Here is a 13,162-nt window from a genome sequence, read left to right as displayed (position 1 = left end):
CACTATTACAGTTAACTTACGTTGGAGAACAAGAGCTGGTTTTAAAAAAAGCCCTAATTTACACAACTTTTCACATGGTTTCATGGCAGCATACACATTTTCTCTGCTGCCAGGAATTTGGCAGATTTTGAATAATTTATGAACTTATTGAGCACAGTGACTGCAGCCTATCCGAGGGGTGCCTCTATAGCAGATGGCATGTGCCGTTACCCTGCCTTGTTATCACCTGTCCTGGCATTCCAGCCCTTTTATACAGAAATCTGTGGCAGAAAAGCAAAGCTATCACAAGATATGACCAAAAGAAGAAAACAAGTCTATTTTTTTGTGATGGTGAGATGCTCCAATTCAAAGCGCTTACACATTCATGTTGCAAAAAAAAAAGATTATTTTACAACAAAAGAATTTTAATGAAATACACTGCAAAGAAAATTAGTTTCAAGTGCATTTATTTTGAAATATTATACGTATATATTCATATTTATATTAAATAACATTATTAAACATGAGGAAAAATATTCTTAAAAACTAATCTGACACTTTCACATTCTAGTTTATATTACGTGAGTACAATTATGAAATACATAGAAAAATGCCAAAATTGTCTCAAGCCAGCCATAAATGCAAAGTGCACTATTGCTTAGGGCAGTGGAGGATCAAAATGATGATGGTACTGCTGCTTCCTCCAAGGGAAGGATCACTGTGAGTGGGCAGTAGTGAATGAAAAGGAAAAATGGGAGTCCCTTCGATGACTCCCTGTCATTTCTTCCCTTTTTTTTGTCCTTCATCACTGAAGAAGCAAACTGGGTTTTTTACATGCTGACAAGAAGCAGTGAGACAGTTCTGCCTACCAAGACAATACACTGAATACAGGTGATTCCCTACATGATCACACAGGGATTGCAGCTTATCTATGTTCTGCTGTGTCAATTCAAGAACCTTTATCCCAATTTATTTGATTTTTTCTTGCTGTCAGTAGTTTAAAGTCACCAAGGTTGAAATTTTCTAAGTTTTTATCATGAAATATTAACTAAACTATCATCCTTCAATAGTTTTCTAAACTGACTTTTTGTTTTTAGCCAACACCTAGCACACTTTCTTCTAGACTTCCCAGTGTGGAATTTCTTAATAAAAAAACTTACTTCTTATTTTGTTTTGATTTTTTTACCAGAGATGAATCTTGCTATAAATTAAGCATTTCTAAACTTAGGTGCACTTACACAAATGCTACTTATTCACATGTGATATAAGATGGTATTTGAGCAACATGTGTACTGAATAAAATTTTTTAAAGTCTGCTTTCACATATTTGGGGTAACTAGATGTTTAAAACTATTATTTTGGTTCTGTTTTGATTGTCTGACTACCAAATATTTGCCTTTCTGTTAACAATTTATTGACATTTGTTTTAGTGTGTGTGTGTATGTACTCAGCTAGAAGGATTTCGAGGCACAGATTGTTCCAGGACAGATACAGACTTATTCAATGTTCAATGAACCTTTTCAAGAAGGGTATAAAAATACGTGTTCTTCTTTGTTTGAGCTTAATTCATACCACCTGACAATAATCTTGAAAAGCAGTAAGGAAAACTGCTGCTGTTGAATAGAAACCAAGAAATTTACAGAATATGAAAAACAAATATAACAGTGTCCATACCACTGTTTCAGTAACATTTAAACCTAGAGGGCATGACAGGTTGTAGTGGCTACTGATGGCCTGTATTCTCCATAACCTTTATACAGCCTAATTTATGTCTGATGTTTCATGTGTGATATTCAAATAATATTACTTAATGAGTGTTTTTCTGTACTGCTGCATGCATTCATGTTTTGTTTTGCTCTTTTGTTTGACACAAACATGAGTTATTTGTTTTCAGATACTGCATTCCAGAGTAGCAAATTAGACAACCATAATTTCTACTCAGTGCCTCTTCATAAAAAGTGCACTATTCACAAGAAATACAAGAAGTTTAACTCTACTGGAAACATATCAGTGTATGGCAATAAAATTTATAATAAATATTACAAAGTGTGTGTTACTTAACATGAATTTGAACATTTTGACTTTTTTTGACATACTCCTCGTAAGACATCTTAAAATCCCTACTGTTTTTCAAAAGGATAAATTAATAAACATAATAATAAGACTTGGAGAATTTGAACGTTATAGTTCATACAGTACTTTTCCTAGGTAAATACCTATCATTCACATTATAACCATAACAGCTTTACTCTTTTTAAAATTACAGCTTCTAAGAGTTTAATTTGTCCATTCAACTCATACATAATTGTTATGCTACTTAATGCATTCTCATTTTCAGTTTAGCACAAACTTTCAATAGTGCTCTTCTGAAAGCAAATTCACAGTCTAAGCTGATGGAGGGAGTTTCTCTTCATTGCCAAAACATTTTCCTACCCAGGCATAAAACTTTTTTTTTTTAATGACAAACTTATCTCAAAATAATCAAAAAATAATATTCAAAAGATGTTCTTAAAAAAAGACTTCTGCCACTCAGGTAATAGTTCATCATTTAAATAAAATACATACTGAAAAGCAGTTTTAAGAGTTGGTGATCACTACACTAAGTGGAAAAGAAGTCCTGTATTTTCTACTGCAGCTGGAAGATTCACAATTCACCTGGGTTAGTTTGTTCTTCGTTAGGAATTCACAGGAATAAATATTTCTAGCCAGTGCAGATAATTCTTCTTCCTTCCTTTATCTCAGCATATCTTGTCTCCGAAATTGCTTCCACAGATCTCTGAGATGTTCACTGGTTACAGTCATCACACAAGAGTAATATTCCTTCCAACCATACTTTGGAGTCTCCTGTGAAAAGTGAAAAACATACAATTGAAAAAAAGATATCATTCACTAAATTCTTTAATTCTACATTATATTTTACTCAGATTCATACACACTAGATAGATGTTCTAATATTAAAATAATGAAAGATCAAATTTACTTCTGTAAAATGAGGGTTATAAATTCATACACAGGTTCAGTATTCAAAATGCATCCTCACCTCACAGCACACAGCATTCAACAGATAGCCTATTTATATTAAAAGCTGCAGGAAAGGATTTGCTCTTTATTCAGGTATGTCCTGCTCCCTCTCTAGTTTTGTTTCTTGCTTGTGTTGACACTGTACTAAAAAGTTCACTTATGACACCAAACAAAAAGCACAGAAAATTACTAATGTTCATTAAACAGAGGCATCAGGAAAAGCCAAATACAATATAGGCAGATGACATGAAAGCTTCTCTATACTAGGTTACCTTAATCCTAAAGTGCACTGTAGTTCAGCAACATGAATAAGTGCCCATTGAATGGAGAAGAATACTGGCCAAGGGCTGGCCTGGGAGGTTCACTAGACTCTATGCTATCTGTAATTATCACTGGATCTTATTATTTCTTCCACTGTTCCTAACTTCACAAGCCTATTTTGAAAGCAGGTGTAGAAAGATGGAGAGGTACTAAGTATTAGAGCAACTGGGGAAAGAAGCTAAGGGAGAAACAGGAATTATAATTGCTATAGGGAAGTAAAAAACATTTACAAGTAATTTTAATTTCTAAGATGATTTACAATTTAAGTACAGTATCTGGAGGCAAGTGGTTACAGTATCAAGGTGTCATCACAGTTTAACTGGGTAGGCAGCTGAACATCACTCCCCCCACTCTGGAGAGAAAATCAGAAAAAAAAAAAAACAACCCCCTAAAATTCATGGGCTAAGATAAAGACAGTTTAACAGAAAAGGGAAAAAAGAATTCAAATATATGAAACAAGTGATGCACAAAGCAATTGCTCACCACCAACCAATGCCCATCCAGTTCCTGAGCAGCAGCCCCCACCCAGCTTTCCTCCCAGTTTATTTGCTGAGCATGACACCACTTGGTATGGAATATCCCTTAGGCCAGCTGGGGTCAGCTGTTCCAACTCCTTGTGCACCCCCAGCCTCCTCACTGGGGTGAAGAGGACCCCAGGAAAAGCTGAGAAGTCCTTGACTTAGTGTAAGCACTGCTCAGTAGCATCTACATCATCACTGACATTATTCTCATCCTGAATTCAAAACACAGCACAGTACCAGGTACTAAGAAGAAAATTAACTGTCTCATCCAAAACCATGACACAAGATTAGAGATTGTCCAATACCTTGTTTTGGTTGAAACGAGTGAAGCTGTTAAAAATATTGCAACATTGCAGTACATTAAAATCAACCATTAGACAGTGAAGCCTATATCCATTTATTCTTCTCACTCATCTTTTTTAATTAAAAAACATAGAATTTTATAGAGAAGTTGTAAATATTCAGAAAACAATCTAATCCACAGTAGTATATAATCCAGACTTTAAATGAAATATTAGAAACAATACTTACATGAATGCATAATTTATAGTTGAAATTTATAGTCAATCTCATAAAAAAATGCATTACTTTTAAATTGCACTGCATTATTTAACAAAAGCACGTTCAGTTGATTAACTCGTGCTTTAAGGTACACATTTTTTATTTTATGAAACAAGTTCAGAGAAATGTTCATGAAAGTCATTAAAAGAAATGCTGAAATACACTTAGATGAACAGCGTCATTTCTAATGTATGCACTGTTCTTGCATCTACCCTCAGTGTACCAAATCCACAGAAAAACATTTTGTTCACATACTCCGCAGTGCTTTCATATTTCACTGGAACATTCTCCTCCCACTGTATCCAGGTATGTTTTTCTAGTCAGGTTTAGACTCAAAAGCCCAGGTTCTGTAACCTTCAATTACTTTTGTAACATAAGTCAGTAAGCTGTGTCTTAGCACGCGCTTCTCACTTTCTCTACTTTAGAGAAGAGGTAAGCAAAAGTCTCTTCAAGTAGTAAGCAACAACCTCTTTTTTTTTTTTTTAATCTTACAACAGATATATTCAACTGCTATGTACTAGGATAGTATAGAAATTAAAAGCTTTAAAAATATTAGCTACATGACAAATTTAATCTCACTTGACAGAATGAAGTGTTTACAGAAGATAACAATTTATAGTTGAAACATAGCTAGAAATGAGATTCTGAATCCATGCTTCAGTCTTTCGTGGCTTTCTCAAAATGAAATTTCCTTCCTTGGTCAGTCCCAAGGCGCTATTTTCAGCTATTAACTATTACTTCCTAAAAACCTTAATTCAGAAATTTTAAAACCCCACAACATTCAGAACATCTAGAAATCAGTTCTTTTAAAGCAAAATGTCTTAAGATTCTCAGGAAATTACTGGTATTTAGAACTTAATTTCTAGATTTACATCTGTGACACATAATAGTTACTTTCAATACTTTAGAAGTCACTAAAATCAGAATTTGGCTTAAATATCTATCACAGCTACTGACCATGCAAATAGTTTGGCAAACAGTACTTCTGGATGGACTTGAATCCCTTCTTAAAATGGCTTCTAGCATCCCTTTTCAGAAATTAACTTTGAAAGGGCTTTGTTAGAAATTTCCTTTATATCCTTCTATAAGATTTGAAGCAGAGTTCTCCTCTATGCTCTGTTAGGCAGCTCTCTCCTAACATGTTTTTTTCAGTTCTCCCTGCGGTGTATGCAAAGGAGTACCTGCCAATGCTGTGTCAGGCTCTTTGCCCTGCAGGGACCACACACAGCTTGTTACAGGTTTCCCAAGGACAGACTATCATTATTTATTATAAGGGTGCAACATTCTTTACAATGTGGAGTAAATGGCATTAGTGCATTTTAAAGATACGTGATGTGCAGCAGAATGTGGTGTAGAGTTAAAGTAGGGTATAATCTGTAGTGTGTGTGCCAAGTATCTTAATCTCCTTCATCAGAGTTCTACATTTACCATAGGAAGTATATCAAAGCACAATGATCTGTACTTTTATATTTAGAATGAAGTAAAATTAATAGTAGTTGTACTGCATCTAACTTTGGGATGTAGTTGCAGACGATTTTTGTATTTCATGTATATTTATGTGCTTCTTTGTACATCAGACTGAAATTAAATTAACCACTGAAACTGTTCCATTTCAAATCTCCAATGATTCCATCTTTATTATTTATAAAATAAATGGAAAATAATAATTTTTAGAGTTATGTAAATCCACTTTCACTCCACAATGTATGGCAAAGACAGAACTATCTCTGTTCTCCACGGTAACTTTTGCCAAATCGCTTCACATGCTTTGGCTAAGGCTTCCATTTCCATTAACTGGCACTTCCAACAACTTTAGTAAAAGTTTACAAAAAATCTAAAAGAGTTATGGAATGTTTCGCACAAAAAGGAATCTGAACAGCCAACAACTGGTTATGTCACTGTAACGGCTGGACTTGATAATCTGAGGTCTTTTCTGACCTTAACAATTCTGTGATTCTATGATTTTAATTCATGATGAGACAAGAAGCAGTTGCTCAAGTGAAGAGCAGTACCAAACTAATGTGTCAGCAGGAAACAGGGAATTTTATAAATATAAGGCTTACACCGCATTCTTCAGTGCACAGGCAACAAATATTTGATACAGACATTTTCAAGAAAGCTTGGGTACAAGAAGAATTTTTATTAATAGCATCCAGAAGCTCCAGTTGGGAAGAAGAGCAGGGTAAATAACCAGAGGCTTCTACACTATGTCAGTGAGGCTGCCTTTAACCAAGTGCATGCCCTGAGAACTAACTTGGTTTCTCTGTCTCTCAGTGTGTAGTGTAGACATACTATTATTCAACTTTAAATTTTTTCTTGAGAATGACTTTATACAGACTGAACAACATCTCCCTTTCTCCACTGTATATTTTTTCCCCAGTTTACATCATCTCAGCCTATGGATTTATTGCCTGAATTCAGATCTGATAAGGTATTGGTGTATGTAAACTTGATGCTTTTACAACCTTTCAGTCACCAAGATAATTTTATTAGGTTTGATGATTAGGTACTGGATTCCTTTGCGTCACTGCCTTTTTTTCCACTGGGTCACATACCCTTCACTGCTATTATTAGGCATGCATCATGACTGTATAGCATATTGCCAGTTTCCTGTAAGAGCTGTTCCGTATCTTGAAAAGTTTACAGTTTAAACAATCCGTGACATGCAACTGCAATATCGGTTTTGTCAAAAAGACAAAAAGTACTACTAAAACCCATTTTTAAAAATACATGGGAAAAGAAGGAAGGAAGCTTTGAGAGTCAAAAGTTTCAAAGATATGATCTTTAATTTACATAAAATTAATTTAAAGCCATGACCTTCCTCTCATGTGACTAGCAACTTGGATTACTAAAATATTGTTTCAACTATTTCATTAGTCATTTACACTTCCCATTAATGAGGTGGAGAAACCAGATGCTTTTTTTATTAAGATCAAATTTCCTGTTCTGCCCCTCACATATTAGTACAAATGCTTCAGTATTTGGGCTATACTCAAAAGGAAGTATAATTTTAAAAGTGTTAACAGATAATCAAAATAATAATAATAAAATAATTTTATGGATGCTGAATGTTACATGTACAAGAACATATACAAATCAAACAGAACTCATCTTCTTTCTAGGAGGACAAACTGTCTCTGTAAGCCTGGACATCCCCCAAGCCATCTCTACTGCTGAATTTCAGAGAAACGGCCTGTTCAAAAGATGTGACACACGTCACTGAAAAAAAATGGTCTGAAAAGTTCCAAAGAACACGGTTCATGATACATGACATGTCGTGCCACAGGAAAGGTCAATAGTTTAGATATATTTCCTCTCCCTTGTCTATCTCGCACAGGGGTCTACAAAGGAAAAACACTACTGGGACTGGAGAGCTGATGGGCTACCAGTCTGAGTAAACAGACCCCACCCCTCATCCTTAAACACTTAGATTTTACACTGTTGCTGGAAGCCAGCCATCAACCCAGATAAACAGGATTCAAGACTCTTTGCTTTGCTTTCATGACATGCTATCTCAGAGTTAGGGAAGAAAGACGGAAAACAGAGGCCCAGCACACTGAGTGGCATACAAGTGGTCAGAGAGGCATAAGACAGAAAAGGATAGGATTCAGAAGGTCAGAGGCCGATATGATAATATATGGAGCCATCTGAAGATGGTTATTGAACATAAAAGCTTAATATTACACCTCAGAATTAAAAACAGCAGGGGAATGACAGTCAAACCCTCCTGGCTCAGAAGCACACGAGATGTGCTGGCTACTGCACAGGGTCCACTGACACCCGACCACCGACCATGGGGCCTTGTTTGTCACGGTGTACATCTCTTTACTCCTCCCCTCTGTAAAATAATACATCTGAGAACTAACAGCCTTCATAGCAACAACTGCAAACTCTTTAAATGTAAATAGGAAAAAACTTTAAATCACAAAAAAACTTTTGCTTTATGTAAGAAGGGAAATGTCTACTAACACACAGTGTCTGCTGTGTCCACTGCGTGACAAATAGTTTCACGATTTGGCTACAGAATATGCACCCCCCAGTTTTTACACTGAAACCCACAGCACAATCTAACTGTAAGAATGGACATTCATGTAGTGCATACATGGAAACAGTCATGGTGATTGTGTGTGGACACAGTGGTAATTTTTGAAAATTGCTGGTATAGCATTAATCAAGCCAAAAATGATTATTGCTTTCAAAAGTCTAACAGTATAAATTGAAGTAGAACCAAGTTACTAACAGTCAGAAAAATCTACCTCTACAATCTTCATTGGTAAATCCTTATTAACTTTAGGTACCTGGGAAATTACTTGAAAAGAAATAACAGGACAGACAGAAAACAGCAACAGAAACTATGAAAGAATACTCATTTCAAACACAGTACAAAATTGGAGCTGGCTTACAAAACAGTGACAGTGTGAGTCAGTCATTACCAACTCCAGCATAAAATTCTATTGCTTCATTCAAAAACACAACGTAATGCTTTGAGCTACCACACTGCTTGCAGTCAGATAACCTTTTCCTGAGTTTTTGAACAGGAAACAAAGCAGTGACAGCTAAACATTCAGCCATTCTTGCAAGCATGCCAGCACACTCAGATTGGGTGGCTAACACATACCGTCATTTATCTGCTATAGAGTTCCTTCCTCACGCAGGATTTGAAAGTAGTATACCTCTGTATAGGTTTGTAGCCCTGTGGAGCAGAAGATGGAGAAGTGCGCAGATGCAGACAACATGTGAAGGCAGCCAGAGGTAAGCATAAGACAATGGTATCATGAAAATACAAAAAAATGGCTTTAAGTGACAAAGAGCTAGGAAATACAGTACAGTATGTGTTATGCAGAACATTTATCATTTAGTCATTAAGTTCCAAGTCTTTCAGTTTAAAAATGGAATTTATAAAGGAATGGGAATATTCTTATATATTTTTAAATTAATAATAAAAAAAGGAAATAACTAATTTAATTAAATATTAAGCAAAAATAAAGTTTTTCATGTCTGTACATTTTAGTAAGTTTACGGCAGTACTCTGAATGACCACCTGATGGCAGCTTAACATATGAATTGGTTTCAAACTACTAAAACCAAAATGAGGTTTCGGGTTATGCTACTAAATTGCAGAAAGAAAGAAATGTCATTTGATAAACTCTTTAAGACATTTACTTTTCCAAAAACGTATTTAAATTTATATTAAAACGCAAATTTATTATGTTCCTATAAGAAGTAGCACTTGATCCTCCTCAAGTTTGTAGTGTCATGGCTAAGCTTTTAAATACATCAAACTTGGTCGGTTCTGACTGATGTTTCAGAGCTCCACTTTCATTGGACTTGTGTAACTCTTTGCTCTTTAATATGTTTGCTTTAGTCTGACTATATAACCACAAAATGCACTTTTCTAAAATATATGGTCCTGGTACCAAACTCTGTTACAAAATACTGCATAAGCAGAAGCTGTTACGATTTTTTATCTGTATAATGGAACTGACCGAATCTTCATACAGATGGAAAACACAGTTATTGACAAAGAAGAGGTTAGTGATTTATTAGTTTTGATTTAGCACCAAGACAACATTTGTGCCTCCACATTGCAGGAGCAAGAGGACAAATTTTTACTTGTTATGGACACACTAAATACTGTTTCACTTTTAATGTACAAACAACAGGAAGCAATCAATGACCTTCCACCAATTTGTTCTGTGAAAAAGGTTCTTACATGTTTTCTACTTTTCATTGTAAACCAAGACTGGAGTGGGTAGCGGGTGTTTATTAAACTGAAAAAGCGAATTTCTGCAGAATTTTTACTACTACCTACTCTTGGAAAAATCAGGTTTGTGTGACACTTGAGAAAACTTACTGGAAATTGTAATTCCTTGGTTTGGTACTGTAATTGTCTTGGAATACTACTGATTAATGAAGAGAATGCATTTAACAGAATTAGAGGACCAAATCATGACCATCTCCTATGCAATCTGGGAGGTATTTAGTATCTTATTAAAATTAGACATGTAATTTATGAAAGACTGTGTTATTCTTCTGAATGTCCTTGGCTATTCTTTATAGTTCTTTTACAGTCCATGGGAATATTTTATGGAGGTCTAGGGAAAAGAAAGATACATACATGAGACAGAATAGTGCTGGATGATACAGATTTTTTAGGATTATATGTGATTTCTGTCATGCTTTTTGTGAAATAGAAACATGTAATACTAAAATTACTTAGTAAGTAGACCATTTTCTGGTTAAATAACCATACACTGCACACTTACAATTAGTAAACAATTAAAACATATAGCCAAACATCTTAAAACGATTATGAAACAATCATCATTCCCACACCATAATAAAAGGAACTGAGGACCAACAAGGAAATAAGTTTGTTACAAATGCAGTGGTTGTTATCCACATTTTATGTTCGATCATAATATTACAGAAATAACAAGTAAACTATTAAACTCAACACCACTTCACAAAAAGTTCTAACATTATATTTAGGAAGCTAACTAAAATAACTAAAATTACATCACAGAAATAACATACTGAAATGTGAATCTAAGAACCATAATGCAGCTTAAGATTTATGTCTTGAGTGATAAGGTTGTCAGTAAGAACACCATTGTATGTTTAGTTAAAAATGTTAACCCCATCATATATATAAAAAACGGCTTTTGTTGATCATACCCTAATTAAAAAATTTTCTGCTACTATAACATTCCCCTGGCACTATATCGAACCTGAAGAGGGCAGCAAGGCCTACACATTCACCATTGTTCCCTATGAAAATTTTCTGCAAGTAATTTCCTGCCCTCTAGCTTAATATAATTGAATGTATTATATGCAAGGTTTAATTATCAAAAGCAGCTCTGAACTAGAATACAACATTGTTCAGCACCACTTCACTGATTCTTTATTTGAAAATTAAAACTACCTTCTGCTGCAACTCTTTCCAACTGTCATTATCAACACTTGCTATTTTATATGTTTTAGAATAGCCAGTGTTTGACCTTTAACTAAACTGTGTGAGCTTGAGAGAGGCAAATTCTCTTTTCTCTGCAGGCAACCCAGACATAATTGCTACCCTTGTTAAAATTCTTAATGCTAATCTATTGATCACACAATACGGAAGAAATGACAGTATGCAGAGGATTACTCAACTACGATTTGGTTTGGTAAAGGTACATTATGTCCTCTATGTATTGCTTTCTAACAAAAAAAAAAAAAAGAAATCAAGAATTTATGAATTTTGTTTTTATCTTACAGACTGCTTCAGTATTTCTATAAAACATATGTCTTTAAACACATGCACTGCTGGTTTAAAACCTACATGTGCTACAGATGCTAAAGTAGTGGTAAATAGTAAAGTCAACTAAGGTAAATATAAAAATTAGAATCCTTACCCTAAACCCTCGATTGAGTCTGTCTTTCATAATCCCGATAAATTCTTTATAACTCAGCTGGTCATCTCTGTCCACATCAAAAATCTTGAACACTGTGTTCACCAAATGTGGTGAAAGCTTCACACCTGTGGCTACATACACAGCACGTTTGAATTCATCTGTGTAAGGAGAACAACAGAAAAAAATTTAAAAACCCATTAAGTTAATGGTATTTTGTGGACAACATTTTGTGAAATACAAGTAAACTTTTGAGTTCTCACATTTAAACACCAAAAAAACAAGAAAATATGAAAATCGGGATTGAATTTCACAGTTCTAAATCAAGTAGTTCTAAACTGATACAAAATGACATTGCTTAATTGGTATCAACTATTTTACACAAAATATAACAGTTCATGTACTATACTATGTGCAATAACAAAAATAGAAGAGCATATTGTAATTAAATCTATGTCACATATATGGCATTTATTTATTTGACACAAAACAGAACCCAGGGAATACAGAACAGAGAAAATGATATAATCTTTTGGAAAGGACACATGAGGTAGGACTATGCTGGTGTTACTGTGTCAGACTCATGAAGAGGCTACTTGAGGAGAGCACACAAGTCTGACCACATACTGTTCACCTTGCACTCCCCAAGCATCACAACTATTTTATTAAGGAGTTTAGTCAGTACATACATGCCTAGTTCTTTTAGCAACCACTTACTGATTTCTTAAAAAATCTAATCCCTCTTCAGACCTTCTGACACTGTTTCCTTCTGCACCCTTTGTAGAAACCAGATTCCAGATGCTCACTGTGTAAGGAAATGCTTCTGTTTGCTTTAATCTGATCTCTTACTAGTGTCATCAAGTGCCTCAACTCTTGTATTGTAGGATTTGATGAACAAGTATTCTGCATTCAGCTTATCCACCACTTATATGACTTGGCAGAATATCTCTTATGATATGACCGAACCTTCTCCTCTCAAAGCTGGAGTCCTTTTTAGCCTATTACTGGAGACATTAAAAGTACAAACTAAGAACTACAAAACATTTTTGCATTTTTTGTCAACAGTTCTATATTGTTATCAAGAGATTTTTATAAAAATTTAAATAATTACCTTGACCTATGGAACGACTTGCAAAATTATACATTTGCATTGCAATTGTAAAGTCTTCTAGATTGTTCAAGAACTGGAAAAATGATCTAAATTCTTCAAAGGTGATACCCTAAAAAACAGAAGAACAACATGCACCATAAGAATTATCAGTAGTAGAAACAACTGAATAAACAAACCTTGCAGTTATATATGTCTACTTCATTTATGAACAGATATACCTATTAAAAAAAAAAAGAGAGAGATTTCTAGTAAAAGGC

General features: G+C 34.6%; 1 protein-coding gene across 3 annotated transcripts in view; it reads right to left on the bottom strand.

The window, feature by feature from the left end:
- Nucleotides 1–429: 429 nt before the first annotated feature.
- MICU3 (mitochondrial calcium uptake family member 3) overlaps nt 430–13,162 on the bottom strand; it is a 53,811-nt gene continuing 41,078 nt past the window's right edge. For 2 of the 3 annotated variants that reach the window (XM_051790334.1, XM_051790333.1), the window contains 3 exons: nt 12,906–13,014; nt 11,798–11,955; nt 430–2,823 (listed from right to left, as the gene is read on the bottom strand). In XM_051790334.1, the coding sequence (XP_051646294.1) occupies nt 2,713–2,823; nt 11,798–11,955; nt 12,906–13,014 (378 nt within the window). In that variant the 3' untranslated portion in view covers nt 430–2,712. Of the gene's footprint in view, nt 2,824–9,021; nt 9,097–11,797; nt 11,956–12,905; nt 13,015–13,162 lie in introns of all 3 variants that reach the window. The other variant, XM_051790335.1, reaches the window with a different exon arrangement.

This window comes from Manacus candei, unplaced genomic scaffold (genome assembly GCF_025592945.1).
Source record: "Manacus candei isolate 608988 ecotype Guabito, Panama unplaced genomic scaffold, ASM2559294v1 h1tg000028l, whole genome shotgun sequence".
NCBI classification, from domain to species: Eukaryota; Metazoa; Chordata; class Aves; order Passeriformes; family Pipridae; genus Manacus; species Manacus candei.
This window is presented reverse-complemented; position numbering and strand designations above follow the sequence as displayed.